We start from the raw sequence: 17,430 nt of genomic DNA on the forward strand, positions 1-17,430 counted from the left end.
CCTTTAAAATTATGGACAGTCCTGAGGCATCCTTTAACATTAAGGACAGTCTGAAGGCACCCCATTCTAAAATGGGGTGGTTCCTGACTGAGGCATCCCTAGGGTTTGGTGTCACCCATCCAGAGAGGAAGGAGAGGTGCTGGTGTAGCGGTACAATGAGTATCCCGACCCGTGAAGATATGTATCCCCTAAAACAACTGCGCATGTGCCGGTTTCAAGCCGAAGAAGCTGATCTCCGACTTTAACACTGAGTTGCCACAGTTAACCCCTTACAGGCTGAAAATCGCTGAAGCTGATCCCGCTGATCACTTTGGGTTGCAAGATCAGTTAACCCCATATAGATTGAACCTATATGGGGTTAACTGATCTTGCAACTCATAGTGATTCGTGGGATCAGCTTCAAAGGTTTGCAGTCTGTAAGGGGTTAACTGTGGCAGCTCTGTGCTAAAGTCAGAGATCAGAGATCAAATTCTTCGGTCTGAAGACCGGCACATGCGAAGTTGCTTCAGGGGATACATATCTTCACGGGTCCGGGATACTCAATTTACTACTACACCGGGGGCAGCTGTCACTGTGCCGGGAATCCAGGATCACCCCAAAGCTGGCATGGACCTTCACAGAGCCCAGAAGCTCTGCTGGCATCCTGCTCCTGCACCCCCTGTGATGGTGTCACCCGATGCGGCCCACACGCCCCTAGGGACACCACTGCCATGGGGACAGCAATGGGGTCAATTCGCTCACAGACTTGTGGTCCAGAAAGCATGGGCAAAGACATTATATCTCCTTCACAACTCAGTGGATAAATTTGCTCACTGCTAGGAGGGACGCAGGATGCACCACAAACCACATCCTGAAATCTGGTGCTGTGACAGATCAGCAGCTTCTATCCCTTACTTCTTGATGGCCTTTTCTGGTGAATCATCGCCAAATGACCACTACCCCCTAAGTGACCAAGCGGTTATGTATTTGCTAGGAAACCTTTATGCTCTCTCACTATGACAGTACATCCAAGCAAAAAAAGACTACCTACTGCCCAGCAAATCTGCTTTAACTCTTCCTTAGAAAATCCATCCTAGCAAAAAAGGGAGTACACTCTGTCCAGCAAGTCTGTCATTTTTTTTAACCTCCATATAAAATATGCCTCTATCTCTTTTTGAAAGAGCAACTTATCATAAATGATTAAAAGTTGTGTTGCAAATCTACATAGGTTTTCTGTCTTCAGTCTCAGAAAAAAAGACACGGTTATTTTTTTAAATTTCCAGATTAAGTCTGCTTGATCTCTCCCTCTGAAATTGCATCCTAGCAAAAAGGAGTATATATTGTTCAAAAAAATGTCAAATTTTCCTATCTACTGTCTCAGAAAAAAAGACACTGTTTTTTATTCTTTCAAATTAAATATGCCTTCTCTCTTTCTTTAAAGTAATGGTCCTATCAAAAAGCCTGTGCTGCAAATGTGCATTTTTTTCTGCCTTTAGTCTCAGAAAAAAACACATATTTATATTTCTAGATGGAATTTGCCTGCTCACTTCTTCTGATATATTGTAGCTGTCTATGAACACAATTAAAGCTGTGCTAAAAATCTGTGCAGGGAAGAAACCGGAACACCTGGAGGAAACCCATGCAGGCACAGGGAGAACATGCAAACTCCAGGTGCCATGGTTGGGATTCGAACCAATGACCCCACTACTGCCAGGCAAAGTGCTAACCATTTCCCCTCGCTTCAGATATATGCAGCCATGTGGGCCACGTTTTCCACGGGTATGAGAGCCCATTCATATAAAATGGACTCCCGTGTCCATGACACGCAGGGAAGAAATCCCTGCACTTTGGAAAACGCAGCCCGCATGGGGAACTTGGTTCCCAATACAGCTGCGTTTTCCAGTGCGGGCGGCGCGCTATTAGAACTAATGGTGCGGGTCTGCATTTCTCTGTGAGGGTGGTGCGACAGCACAGATTTTCGTTCGGATCCGCAGCGGCACCACCTGCACAGATGTGAACCTAGGGTTAGCCACTGTGCTGCCCCTCCTTCTCAATGTACAATGTATAGTGTACAACATTTAATTTGTATTACATTTTTTGCGCCATACAGTCTGGTACTGAAAAGAATATCACGCCTTATGTTATGAAAGTAGTTTTTCCACAGTTTTGCAGTTGTCAAAAAGTTGATGGCTTTAGCTCTTTTTTACAAGTATTTACCCATTGATAGATTTTAGATCTATTGTCTCTGATCCTTCCACCACTCAATTGTGGCCTATTAAAGCCGCACAAAAAAATCTGTTATCTTGGCAAAAAATACCTAATAAAGAATTTATTTATTGCAAACCAATCATATTGCATTGCTGCCGCTGTAAGTAAGCCAAGGAATAATTTAAAAGTAAACAAAATTATTAAGCATGCAATTCATGTGTTGCCAGAATAGGGTGTCACCGACAGGGCTGCTGTTAGAAACCATGGGACCCCATACAGCCAACCTGACAGGTCCCCCTCTCCCCCCACCCCCCAAAAAAAACAAAGTTTACTATGCTTCAGTTATGAACACAGCGAGTGGTTGGTACTGATCACTCACTGTGTTCATTTGGAAAGGAAGGGACTGGTAAATGTGACATATTTACCGGCCCTCCCCTCACTTTCCATCCTGAGGGATCCTGTTTTGTGCTTGCTGCTGCCAATGGGAAGGAGAGGAGGGAAGTCAGCAGCACTGCAGGCATTGTGGCACACAGGGGGGCCTGGGCAGCAGGGGGAAATGTATGGTGCAAAGGGAAGCTGATGGGGGGCAATAACTGGAATTGCTTTCTCTGCAGCCACTGAAAACCAGCGGGAGGGAGAGGAGAAGAAGCCAGCTTTCAGCTTCTGCAGAGAGCACCATACAGGGAATCAGTTCCAGTAATTGTCCCCCCCCCCCCCGCAGTGCCTGGGACCCCCTGCTGTTCCTGGTCCCCGTAAAGGAGGACTGGTGGTACCCTCTTATCCATGGCCCTGGTCACGAATGCAGACACATCCGTGGGGAGGATCTATTGAGTGTCTTATAATCCCCCTACAGCAGCATCAAAGCCAGTCAGGACTTAGCCAGTCTAACATTGTGAACATGCTTACAGGAGGGGGATGAAGGGATCACCACATCAGTATGCTACATTCCCTTCATTGTCCAATAAGCTGGCTGGGGGGCAAAGCTACCTAAGCATGTAAAAGTTTAAGATATAAATTAGACATTTATCCAGATGAGTGAGTACTATTATCATGATTCCAGGTAAAGAAGGCCATTCAATTATGCAGGATTTTGCAGCAGTAAAGCTATGATAAGATGGATATTTACAGCAAATAGCTGAGAGATCCTGAGATTAGGATATCTACTCAGACTTATTCTTTATATTGGATTGCTACCCGAGAGGTCTAAATATTTAAGGAAATAGTCTACATGGAATGAAAGGTTAATCCTGCTTTATTCTGACAAGCTTCATATTGTTGGATTTCATATGTATCTGTTTTATCTAATAAATAGGTTTATAATTTCTTTAATGGTATATGCTTCAAATCCCTGACAAAGGAACATTTTCAATATATTCAATATCAGTTTTATCACATTTTTTGCTTCCATGTTCTTTACTTTAAATGTGATGATTTTATATCAGCCAAACATATTCCTTGATCACAGTTTTGAAAATTTTAAGATGCGCACTGGAAACCAAAGCACTGTCTCAGAATTTATTCTTCTTGGATTATCTGTGGACCCTTTAGTACAAATTCTGCTGTTTTTCATTTTCCTGCTAGTCTACATGACCACACTGTGCGTAAATTTACTTCTAATAGTTGCTGTGAGGACTGACAAACATTTGCACACCTCAATGTACACCTTCTTGTCTAGTTTGTCTTTCTTAGATATCTTCTACACTTCCACTGTTGTACCCAAGATGCTGTCTAACTTTCTTTCTCTAAAAAAGACTATTTCATTTGCTGGCTGTGCTATACAGTTTTACTTTTTTCTGGTTTTGGGAGAAACAGAATGCATCCTTCTGGCCCTGATGGCCTATGACCGTTATGTTGCCATCTGCAACCCTCTACACTACAATATGATCATGAACACAATGGTTTGTGTGCGGATGATCATCATGGCATGGTTGTCTGGCTGCATAATTTCATCTATTGATACATATTTTACATTTAGCTTAACATATTGTGGCCCCAACACCATCAACCATTTTTTCTGTGAGGCTCCTTTACTGATTCAGCTTTCTTGCAGTGATGTCTCATCAGTCAACATCTTAAAACTGGTTGGCACAACCATCTCGCTTTTCCTCCCACTTTCACTAATTCTCATGTCGTACCTTCGAATCATAATCACGATCATGACAATTCATTTGGGAAAGAACAAAGCATTTTCAACATGTGTTTCCCACCTGATGGTGGTGGTCATTCTCTATGGGACAGCCATGTTCATGTACATTAGACCTGAGAATTCAGTCTCACAGGATGTAGACAAAATGGTGGCAGTATTTTACACAATGATAACTCCCATGCTGAACCCTTTAATCTATAGCCTAAGAAATAAAGATGTTCATAAAGCCATGAGAAAGCTGGTAGGAGCTAAGTAAGGTGTTATAACCCAAGGAGAGAAAATCAATTCAAATAAGAGACATGGAATTTGCAGATATCAGTTTGTTTGTTTGTCTTCATAAAATTTTAATTTATCTAAAAATCTCAGAAAACTTGCATTGGACACCTAAGCATTTTATGCATGTAAACCAGTGACCCAAAAACATGAAATATGATGTTTTTCTATTTATAACCAAATACATTTCTGAACACCATAGAATTGGTTCTTACTGTGCAAAACCGTAAGTCATTGAAACTTTCTCTTTTACTTCTTTGTGGACTGATGGAAGATCACTTGGGCACCACATCCCCAATTAACAGATTATCAATGTATCTCTACCCCCTCAAGAGCTGCTATGTTTGCTACAGGTGAGAAATCAGCATTTCCCACTGATATTAGTAAGATCTGAAGCAGGACAGTCACTAATCCCAGCCACTGTTGGACAACTGGATGACTCTTGTAGTCCACATGAATACAGCAGTCTACCGTGATTGTTACGGGCAACTGCCTTGCATGTTGCCACAAGGAAATCCAAGACGAGAAACCCCACTTGTAGCTCTACCCTCTTGAGAGCTGCTGAATTTGGGTTCCCCTATTTCTTGCACAGCCAGGTAACACACATTTTCCAACTTCCATTCAGAGTCAGTAGCCAGTCCATGGGCTTGTTTTTGTTGTTTTATTTGTGGTAAACACTTTGGATTGGGTCTAGGGGTATATGAGATGTCCAACTTGACTTTAACAATAGGTCTGAGGACAAACTTCCTAACTTCTGTACAAAAAGTATGGATCCTGGACTTTCTACTCCCTCCATAGTGGCTTCAGTATCTTGCGGATCAGTAACACAGTTTCTGTAAGGGGCACTCATTTATACTTCATAGCAAATATGATTTATTACTATTGATTACTATTGATTACTACAGGCCCATCATCTTCTGTGGTATGGGGAAGGAAATGACACCCAATAACTACATTTTAGGAGACCACCAGTCACTATCCCTGTGTCTGAATAAAGACCCTTGCTAATGAGCATTATGCATGTGTAGATGCGTAAAGTTGGCGTCAGTTTGAGATGCTTCTGAGATATTTCATTGACAGGTGTATTTCACCTACATTTAACCTGCTTTAAGCCAATAGGCTACAGAATTGATCCATGTATTCTGACAGCGGAGGAGTTCAGCTGACTATTCTGCTGTCACAATACATTGACACAATAGGGAGGATTTGGATCAGTTTTTTTTTTTTTTTTTTTTACTTTTTTTTTATTTAATTTAATAAAAAGGCAGTTTCCATATCAACCTCTTTCTGGCCGCCCTATAGCAAATTTACTGCCATTCTGTGTAAAGTCACATATATATACGTAATTTTTCACTTCCTGGTGATTTGTCTCAGCAGAAGCTGATAAACAGGTGCCGGCCAATGGATGAGCACTGGCACCTGTTTATTGGTGAGGAGAGTGACAGGACACAGCTCTTCCTATGTAAACAAGCAAGAGTTGTGTCCTGTCAGTGGTGATCTGCTAGATTTTCTTTCCCTGCAAAGTAGGGAATAAAATCTAGCAGATTGCTTAGTAAAAATACATTACTGTGTACACAAAACACTGGCTGGGCACACAGTTAACCTGTTTATCACCCTAGATGTTTAACTCCTTCCTAGCCAGTTTCAGTATTGCAGTGACAGTGTATATTTACAGCACTGATCACTGTATTAGTGTCACTGGTTCCCACAAAGTGTTGCAGACTGACGCCATTACCAGTATTAAAAAAAAAACAATTCCAGTATATATACAGCACACAGTTAACCCTTTGATTACCCCAGATGTTAACCCCTTCCTGCCCAGTGCCATTAGTAGAGTGTCAGTGCTTTTTATTAGCATTGATCACTGTATTAGTGTCATTGGGATGTCAGTGGCAGTTAGTTCCCCCCAGAGTAAGAATGCTCACCGAAGTCCCACTATAAGTCGGTGATTACCGCCATTACTAGTATAAATTTAATTCCAGTATACAGGTGAAACTCGAAAAAATTAGAATATCGTTCAAAAGTTAATTTATTTCAGTAATGCAATTTAAAAGGTGAAACTAATATATGAAATAGACTCATTACATGCAAAGCAAGATAGTTCAAGCCATGATTTGTCATCATTGTGATGATTATGGCTTACAGCTCATGAAAACCCCAAATCCACAATCTCAGAAAATGAGAATATTGTGAAAAGGTGCAATATTCTCGGCTCAAAGTGTCCCACTCGAATCAGCTAATTAAGCCATAACACTTGCAAAGGGTTCCTGAGCCTTTAAATGGTCTCTCAGTCTGGTTCAGTAGGAATCACAATCATGGGAAAGACTGCTGACCTGACAGTTGTGCAGGAAACCATCATTGACACCCTCCATAAGGAGGGAAAGCCTCAAAAGGTAATTGCAAAAGAAGTTGGATGTTCCCAAAGTTCTCTATCAAAGCACATTAATAGAAAGTTATGTGGAAGGGAAAAGTGTGGAAGAAAAAGGTGCACAAGCAGCAGGGATGACCGCAGCCTGGAGAGGATTGTCAGGAAAAGGCCATTCTAAAATGCTGGGGACTTTCACAAGGAGTGGATTGAGGCTGGAGTCAGTGCATCAAGAGCCACCACACACAGATGGATCCTGGACATGGGCTTCAAATGTCGTATTCCTCTTGTCAAGCCGCTCCTGAACAACAAACAACGTCAGAAGCGTCTTACCTGGGCTAAAGAAAAACAGACCTGGTCTGTTGCTCAGTGGTCCAAAGTCCTCTTTTCTGATGAGAGCAACTTTTGCATGTCATTTGGAAACCAAGGACCCAGAGTATGGAGGAAGAATGGAGAGCCACACACTGCAAGATGCTTGAAGTCCAGTGTGAAGTTTCCACAGTCTGTGTTGATTTGGGGAGCCATGTCATCTGCTGGTGTTGGTCCACTGTGCTTCATTAAGTCCAGGGTCAATGCAGTTATCTAACTTTATGGGGATGCTGACTTCATTTTCCAGCAGGACTTGGCACCTGCCCAAACTGCCAAAAGCACCCAAACCTGGTTCAATGACCCTGGGATTACTGTGCTTGATTGGCCAGCAAACACGCCTGACCTGAACCCCATAGATAATCTATGGGGCATTGCCAAGAGAAAGATGAGAGACATGAGACCGAACAATGCAGAAGAGTTTTTGCTGCCTGACTTCAAGCTCTAAGTTGCAGCTTCAGGAACAGGATCAATGCATTGGAAGTTTATCGTCCAAAAAAGCTGAGCTTTGCTTCATTCTCCTTGCTCTCACTATCAGAGGTTCCAGGGATTTTTGCCGATCTGCAGAGAGAAAGGAAGAGATTTTCAGTATAAAATGATATGCATATCTTCCATCAGTTTGGAGAGAGGATTAAGCAGGAGCCAGTGGAAGAAATTTACCCCAAGTCCCACATGGTGGAAAGGAGTCCTGAAGGCTTAGAGGGGGCCTACGATCCCTATACATCCTAGAAGGTGTATTACTCACCTATATCTGGATTTGTTCTTGAATGAATCCCAGCCTTCAGCATCAACATCAGAAACAACACACAGAGGTTGTCTTGCAGAACCTTTTTATTTGCACTGTTGTGTTCTATACAGTGTATTATTTCACCTATACCATATGTTTCCTGGCACTTGGAGTGCAGATATACATCTTCCATTCTTGGGGTGTCTGGAACCAAAAAAGGGGGATCTCTGTCTTTCTACCTTTGGATCTGGAGATATTGCTACACCCAAGGCGGATGAGAGTGTGGAAGAGGGAGGATTCGTGTGGTCTCTGGAGCTGTATACCTGGCTGGTCTTTTGGAATATATCATACACAGGCGCATTTTAAATGTGCGGTCGGTGAGTGCGCAATCTTGTTATTTTCCAGTCACCTAATGAGGAGAAGACCTGCACATATTTGACTTTATTGTCACGAGAAAGACTTTTATATATTTTATATTTCTTATTTTATCACATTTTCAGCGCTGCACTATATATATATATAATGTCTCTACTATGAGGTTTAGTGATCCCTTGAAGTGTTCCAGCAGCTGGTTTTTCTGAGCGCTCGCTATATTCATTATTTAATGCAGAAGAGCTGAAGGCAGCTATTGAAGCATCCTGGTCTTCCATAACACCTCAGCAGTGCCACAGGCTGATAGCTTCCATGCCACGCCGCATTGAGGCAGTAATTGCTGCAAAAGGGGCCCAAACCAAGTAGCGAGTACATATGCATGCTTATACTTTTCAGAGGTCTGATATTGTTCTATGTACAATCCTTGTTTTATTGAATGCATGTAATATTCTCATTTTCTGAGATTGTGGATTTGGGGTTTTCATGAGCTGTAAGCCATAATCATCACAATGATGACAAATTGCGCCTTGAACTATCTTGCTTTGCATGTAATGAGTGTATCTCATATATTAGTTTCACCTTTTAAGTTGCATTACTGAAATAAATGAACTTTTGCACGATATTCTAATTTTTTGAGTTTCACCTGTATATACCACCATTTGTAGGCACTATAATGTTTGCGCAAACCAATCAATTTACGCTTACTGGGATTATTTTTACCAAAAATATGTAGCAGAATACATATTGGCCTACATTTATGAATAAATGTGATTTTTTACATTTTTTTTATTGGATATGTCAGTGATGGTCTGGGGTGGCATCCATAGAGGGACGCACAGACCTCTACAGGCTAGACAATTTCACCCTGACTGCCATTACGTATCGACATGAAATCCTTGGATCCATTGTCAGAGCCTACACTGGTTCAGTAGGTCCTGGGTTTCTCCTGGTGCACGACAAAGCCCGGCGTCATGTGGCAAGAGTATGCAGGCAGTTCCTGGAGGATGAAGGAATTGATACCATTGAATAGCCCCCATTCTCACCTGATCTAAATCCAATAGAACACCTCTGGGATATCATGTTTTGGTCCATCCAACAACGCCAGGTTGCACCTCAGACTTTTTATAAGCTCAGTGATACCCTGATCCAGATCTGGGAAGAAATACCCCAGGGCACCATCTGTAAGAGCATGCCCTGCATACAAGCATGTGGGGGGCATACAAACTACTAAGTACCATTTTGAATTGCTGCAATGAAATTGAAGCAAAATGGACTAGCCTGCTGTATCATTTTTTCACTTTGATTTTTGGAGTGTCTTTGAATTCAGTCCTCTGTAGGTTGATACTTTTCATTTCCATCAAATGATGGGGCATTCTTATGTTGCTAATACAATGCTCAGTCCATAACAGTATGGATATTCAGCATGAGACTTTTCCCCATTGAGATCTAATGTGCTTTCAAAGTGTTCCTTTAATATTTTTTGAGCAGTGTATGTTACCATTTCATAAAGGGGTTAAACTACAATATTACAATAGGTATTGATATGTGGTGGTCGGGCAGTATGAGAGGAAATATATAAAAAAGTGTTGCGCTAAGAGTGAACAACTTAAATAAACAGAAACAATAAATCAATACACTATAAATTGCACTACATAAACAAGTGATAACAGTCCTTAAAGGACCCTGAGGTGCTCAAAGTCCACATTTAAAAATAATGCCAAAACATTGTCATTGTGAATAAAAAGAAATTCTTAAATGTGCAAATCATTAAGAAAATTCTTCATTCCATCCCAGAATCACCAGTGTGAATGGCCACCACTGTATTAGACAAATCAAAGGCTTACCAGATTCCCAGACCTCTTAATTACAGGAGGTTGGGTTAGGCTCAATACAAATATGAGTAATAATAACAAAGTGCAGCGCTGAGAAATAAGTGTAAAAAGCAAATAGTCCGTGGTTATTAACTACATATGAATATATAGTCCCAAGAAAAAGCTGATGAAGACCAGGAAGCAATGGAAAGAGTGCGCACTCACCGGACGCGCATGGAAAATGCGCATAAATGAATAACTCCTGGAATCCTAGAGTCGATGGAGAGGGTGAATTCCAAAATGTGGATCAGTCAGCCTGGGAAGATCTATCAGAGATCCGGAGGTCCCCTTAAGGTTGGTATGATTATCAGCCAGACTCCAAAAGCTCCGTCCCTCTGGTGGTGATAGGTGAGTACTACAGGGATCCCTGAGTTAAAATGGCCACGGGGCTGTCTCGTGGCTCCGGGCAGAAGATGACTTCATGCTCTGTCGGTTCCTCCTAAGGCCTTTCGTGCCCAAGCACATCACTTCCCAGGCTGACTGATCCACATTTTGGAATTCACCCTCTCCATCGACTCTAGGATTCCAGGAGTTATTCATTTATGCGCATTTTCCATGCGCGTCCGGTGAGTGCGCACTCTTTCCATTGCTTCCTGGTCTTCATCAGCTTTTTCTTGGGACTATATATTCATATGTAGTTAATAACCACGGACTATTTGCTTTTTACACTTATTTCTCAGCGCTGCACTTTGTTATTATTATTCTGTTGTTTACGGGTACACTGTGATTACATCTAGTGCTAGCTGCTTGGTTAGGAGCGCTCACTTTATACCATCCTTATCCGTTTCAATACAAATATGACTCCATCAGACAGATGGAGGACAACGCAATGACGTCAGAAGGGAGGCTCCACCCGACACGTTTCATCATAAACAGACGTCTTCCAGGGCTAAAAGACTGCCCTCCATCATCGTATTGTTATAGACAAAAACCAAGCCTCGATTTGGACGAAACCAATTTAGAATATTGCAGAAACCTGAAGGAAGATCCCATCCGGGACTAAAGGAAGTTAAGCAAATGGAAGGCAACGCCATTCAAGCCTCTGTATGGTGACTAAATGCATTATTTCTAGCCAGTTGTTTGACCAAAAAAAGTGACTATATCATATCAACATCAAAGATAAATTATCTATGGTTCTCAAAGATGGAAAAAATAGCACCATGGCAGAGTCTAATAATAAAGAAAAATATGGGATACTCCAAATTGATGGCATGAGAAATGAAACCTTAAAGGCACCAAAGAGCCATCTAATGATAGCAAAAGACATGAAAGCATAATTAAATAAACTACATTAAAATATATAATAAAAGTTGTAATAAATTCAAAACACAATAGATAAAATCTACATGAAATTATAACTAATAAAGCTGTATTAACAGCCCATATTCATATTCCCTTCAGAATAAACGACAATGGTAGAGAAGATATATGAATAAACCGCGCAAAATAGACCTAAATACAAATATTAGTAAATCACACAATATAAATGTCCCAAATTAAATAGTGCATATATATATAAAAAATTCTTCAGAAAAAACCCATAAAGTCCCTTGTGATGAAAACTGAAGATTCCAAAGATGTTTATAACCTTCCACCTCTCACCCGTGCACACCAACATCAAATACACTCACCAGATTTTGGTGAGTGAAAAGCCTTTAAGGATTTTTGGGGAATCCTAAACCCCCTTTTCATCAGCTCAATGATAGCCTGCCCCTCCAAGTTTAGATCTTCTTTCAGGTCCTCACCGTGGCTTCCTAGTTTGCTCCACCATATCATCAAAGAGAAAACTTGTAAAAGGTACATTTAGTAAGCCCATGACAGCCTGATGATGAAAACCAGCCACATAATCCAGGATTCCCACACCAATGCAGCCAGATAGAGCAGAGGAACAGCAGAGAACCAGCCTAGATTCCACAAAATGGCCGCTGGAACGCACCGCTCAGCATGCCCTGCACTCACCGGAAGTGACGTCAGACATATGGCAAATCGACCGGAATTGGGTCAATGTGTTTCGCCCCTCCCATCGGGCGTTCTCAAGACGTCAATATCAGTCAACCTCCACCCATTAGTAGGTGTGGTCTTTGTAACCCTTAAACTACTACAACAAAAGAAATCCCCACAGAAGGGGCACAGGGGTTACTCTAGAAGACACTAATAGGGATTGATGTAAAGAATTAGAAAAAAAACTTTATTATAATCTTGTATCAACAGTTAATTACAAATATATGAGAAAACGCATTAAAAATCACCAGTGTAAATCACAAGCCTTGATTGTACACATAAAAATCTACTAGTGCATAAACAACTATTGAACTAAGCCCTAATTGTAAATCATCATCTTTGGCAAATAACAAATCTATGCCAGATGAGGGTGCGTAGGGATACGCACCATCTGGCCAACTGATGAATCTAAAATATAACCTTTATTCAGATATATACAAAAATGTATGCTAATCTGTAATTAATGTCTATTGGAGTGGAATTTACTATGCACAACAAAGCAACGAGATACCATTGCAATAGTTTACCTTACATCCAAATGGTTAATAACACCAGACCAGATAAAATACCATACCATTTTAGATGAAGTGACGGAATAAAGAAGACACTGTGGTTTGATCATAAACCTATCAGATGGAATATGTAATCTCTATTAAGGAGATAAAATTACCCCATGGACAAAACTAATTTGATAGTATAATCTGTCTTGCTACAGATATGTAATATGGGTACACTCATCCACGGTGCTTAATGCCAGCCTCTAATGGACAAGCCCCATACATCACCATATCCAGTCAAAAATTTCTCACTATCTTGAGGAATGCAAATGCTGCACTATAAAGCACAGTACAAACCATTCCACAAAAGGGGGGGGGGGGAGAGGAGTAAATACTATGTTCATTCAAAAAGTGCTCCCAAAGAAAGACCCTAAGAAAAGAAAAAAAGAAACTACATGTTACGCTCCAAAAAACTGAGCAAAAAAGTGCACTTGATACCAACATTATGGTGTAAACAGGACACAGAAAACTATTTTTTTAAGGTCCTTGCAGAGACCTGAAATAGAAAATCAGATGGAATATGTAATCTCTATTAAGGAGATAAAATTACCCCAATGAACAAAACTAATTTGATAGTATAATATGTATTGCTACAGATATGTTATACGGGTACACTCATCCACGGTCCTTAATGTCAGCCTTTAATGGACAAGCCCCATACATCACCATATCCAGTCAAAAATTTCTCACTATCTTGAGGAATGCAAATGCTGCACTATAAAGCACAGTACAAACCACTCCAAAAAAAAGGGAGAGGGGAGGAGTAAAAAAAAAGTGCTCCCAAAGAAAGACCCAAAGAAAAGAAAAAAAGAAACTCTACATGTTTCACTCCAAAAAACAGAGCTTCGTCAGGAGTGTAAAGAATTAACTTACAGTTGCAAGAAAAAGTATGTGAACCCCTTCGGATTACGTGGAGTTTTGCATGAATTGGGCATAAAATGTGCTCTGAACGTCATCTAAATCACAACAATAGAAGAACACAGTCTGCTGAACATAATACTACACAAACATTAGATGTTGCCATGGTTTAATTGCACATAACATGTAAACATTCACAGTGTAGGGAGGAAAAAGTATGTGAACCTTTGGACTTAATAACTGGTTGACCCTCCTTTGGCAGCAATAACCTCAACCAAACATTTCCTGTAGTTGCAGATCAGACCTGCACAACGATCTTGGGTAATTTTGGACCACTCCTCTTCACAAAACTGTTTCAGTGTAGCAATATTCTTGGGATGTCTGGTGTGAATCGCTCTCTTAAGGTCATGCCACAGCATTTCAATCGGGTTGAGGTCAGGACTCTGACTGGGCCACTCCAGAAGGCGTATTCTGTGCTGTTGCAGCCATTGTTTTGTTGAATTACTTGTATGCTTTGGGTCATTGTCCTGTTGCCACACCCATCCTCTGCGGAGCTTCAGTTGGCGGACAGATGGTCATATGTTTTCCTGCAAAATGTCTTGATAAACTCTGGGATTCATTTTCCCATCAATGACAACAATCCGTCCAGGCCCTGAGGCAGCAAAGCAGCCCCAAACCATGATGCTCCCTCCGCCATGTTTTACAGTGGGGATGAGGTTTTGATGTTGGTGTGCTGTGCCTTTTTTTCTCCACACATAGTGTTGTGTGTTCTTCCCAAACAACTCAATCTTGGTTTCATCTGTCCACAGTATATTTTGCCAGTAGTGCTGTGGAACATCCAAGTGCTCTTTTGCAAACTTCAAACATGCTGCAATATTCTTTTTGGACAGCAATGGTTTCCTCCGTGGTGTCCTCCCATATACTCCATTCTTGTTTAATGTTTTCCTTATTGTAGATGTGTCAACAAAAATGTTAGCATGTGCCAGAGATTTCTGTAGGTCTTTAGCTGACACTCTGGGATTCTTCTTTACCTCATGCAGCATTCTGCACTGTGCTCTCGCAGTCATTTTTACAGGACGACCACGCCTAGGGAGAGTAGCAACAGTGCTAAACTTTCTCCATTTGTAGACAGTCTGTCTTACCGTGGACACATGAACATCAAGGCTTTTGGAGATACTTTTGTAACCCTTTCTAGCTTCATGCAAGTCAACAATTCTTGATTGTAGGTCTTCTGAGAGCTCTTTTCTGCGAAGCATGGTTCACATCAGACAGTGCTTCTTTAAACCAGTAAACCCAAAACAGGTGTGTGTTTTTTAAGGGCAAGACAGCTGTCAGCAACACATCCAATATCATCACACTGATTGGAGTCAAGGTTGGCTCACTCCTGGCTCCAATTAGCTCTGGGAGAAGTCATTAAGTTAGGGCCTCACATACTTTTTCCTCCCTGCACTGTGAATGTTTACATGTTATGTGCAATTCAACCATGGCAACATCTAATGTTTGTGTAGTATTATGTTCAGCAGACTGTGTTCTTCTATTGTTGTGACTTAGATGACGTTCAGAGCACATTTTATGCCCAATTCATGCAAAACTCCACGTAATCCCAAGGGGTTCGCATACTTTTTCTTGCAACTGTAGGTCACATAGTGGCTGGAAGATGTGCTCAGTTTCATATGGTGGCAAAATGGCACTTATAATTTGATTCCCTTGTATATATAGAGGTGATGGCCATCAAAATGGCCCGCACACATGCTCAGTACCTCAACAGATACCATCTTATGGACAAAAAACAACACCACAACAACATATCAATCCATAACACAATACATCCTGCTGGTGCGCTCAATGTTTTTTTTTCCCAAAAACAATTTTTATTGAGAAAAGAAGCTCAATGATAACATATACAGGTTACATTCAGATCATGGATAGTATCAGCATGCAAGTTTCCCCTGTTGGGACATACATCTGAAGTGTGCATGGTTTCATCGCATAACAATGCTGAAAACAATAACAAACGAAAAACAAAATCCAAACAAAAAGAGACAGGAAAGATGATGTGAACATAACAATTGGGTACATGAATTAGCAAATCATCATATAGTCCCTTAAATTACAGAATGCAATGCATGGTGGAAGGGTGGTTATATCAGAGGGTTATTGGATGTCCACCCCTGGGGTGGAAGCTTATGAACTGTATTTGTACCTGTGGGTCTTCCGGTAAACAAAGTTTACCTAAACACAAAGAAGTGGGAAGGGAATGGTAAGAATGTAGGATAGGAGGAGGGAGGAAAAAGAGGGGGAGAGGATTGGAAGAGAGAAAAAAAAAAGGGGGGAGGGAGGGGTGCAGGGGCGGACTGACAACTCATGGGGCCCCCGGGAAATAGGGGATCATGGGGCCCCTGTGTCCTTGCCCAAACTCAAAAAAGCCTATGAAAAAGGTACCAGGGGCATCTCATGGGGCTCCCTACTGACCCCGGGCCCTCGGGCAATGCCCGAGTTTCCAAATGGTCAGTCCACCCCTGGAGGGGTGGAGAAGGGGTTTGGATGCAACTGCTCTGGGTCAAGTTGTTCAAGGTAATCAGAGTACCAGTCAGAGGCCCTGTATGTCAATCTTGGTTGATGTGTTGTATTCCGTCATATATGACAGTCTCAGCAGTATATGGGCTCTGTTATTCAGTCTCAGTCAAGTGGGGTGTAAATTATGTGCATAATACCTGAGGTAGCTACGTATACCTCGTGTCTATAGAAATATGCTCAAGTGGATGAAAGGGTGGGGTTTTGCAGCAATTGTTGATAAGCATCTGTTGTTTTAAAATGACTCCAGCATGCCCACGTTTTCCTGAATCTCTTGGGGGAGTCTTTTGCTACAGAGATGAGTTCCTCCATTTTGGCAACTTTGTTTACGCGAGCAAACCAATCCCGGATCGAGGGAATGTATGTAGAGCGCCAATGTATCGGGATGCACTGCTTGGCAGCATTCACCATATGCATAGCAAGTGACTTAAAGTACGTTTTAAAAGAGAGCAATGAATGATGTAGTAAGAATTGCGCAGGAGATAGGTCTAGAGAGTAAGTTGTTACTTGAGCAATTATTGATTGTATTTTGCTCCAGAATGGTTGGAGCATTGGGCAGTCCCACCATATGTAGAGAAGTGTATCAATCACTTAGTGGCATCTCCAACAGGAGTTGGAGATACTAGGATGAAATTTGTAGAGTAAAGGGGAACTCTATAGCATCTTGAATACAGTTTGTAATTATTTTCTTGGGTCGAAACACACATGTACTGCCATGTGAAGGGGAAATTTGCCCGCCTTGTCTGACTAATTCTGGGGTTAAGGTGACATTAAGTACATGGGTTTTATTGAAGTTAATTTTGAAGTTAGATATATACTGATATGTTTTGAAGTCTTGAAGTAGATTAGGGAGAGTAGTGTGTGGGTCTGCGAGGAAGAGTAATATGTCGTCAGCAAAAGCTACTATTTTGTGCAGTTTGCCTTTTACCATAATTCCTCTAATGTTTTCATTCATTTGGATGCATTGCAGGAAGGGTTCCAGTGTGATGACAAATAGGAGGGGAGACAACGGACATCCTTGTCTAGTTCCGTTACTGATTGAGAAGGCTTTCGACATGAGACCATTAACTCTTACCTTGGCCGTTGGTGCAGCATACAAGGACATGACAAAGTTCATAAGGCGCGGAGGAAGG

At 41.4% G+C, this 17,430-nt stretch overlaps 1 protein-coding gene across 1 annotated transcript; it reads left to right on the forward strand.

The window, feature by feature from the left end:
- Positions 1-3,668: 3,668 nt before the first annotated feature.
- LOC149434572 (olfactory receptor 2D3-like) lies at positions 3,669-4,899 on the forward strand. Its single transcript, XM_089663631.1, has one exon. It carries the CDS (start codon positions 3,669-3,671, stop codon positions 4,587-4,589), a length of 921 nt encoding a protein of 306 aa, XP_089519757.1. The 3' UTR covers positions 4,590-4,899.
- The last annotated feature ends 12,531 nt before the right edge of the window (positions 4,900-17,430 follow it).

Source organism: Staurois parvus, unplaced genomic scaffold (genome assembly GCF_062004578.1).
Source record: "Staurois parvus isolate SC_StPar_1 unplaced genomic scaffold, SC_StPar_1.0 ptg001733l, whole genome shotgun sequence".
Taxonomy (NCBI): Eukaryota; Metazoa; Chordata; class Amphibia; order Anura; family Ranidae; genus Staurois; species Staurois parvus.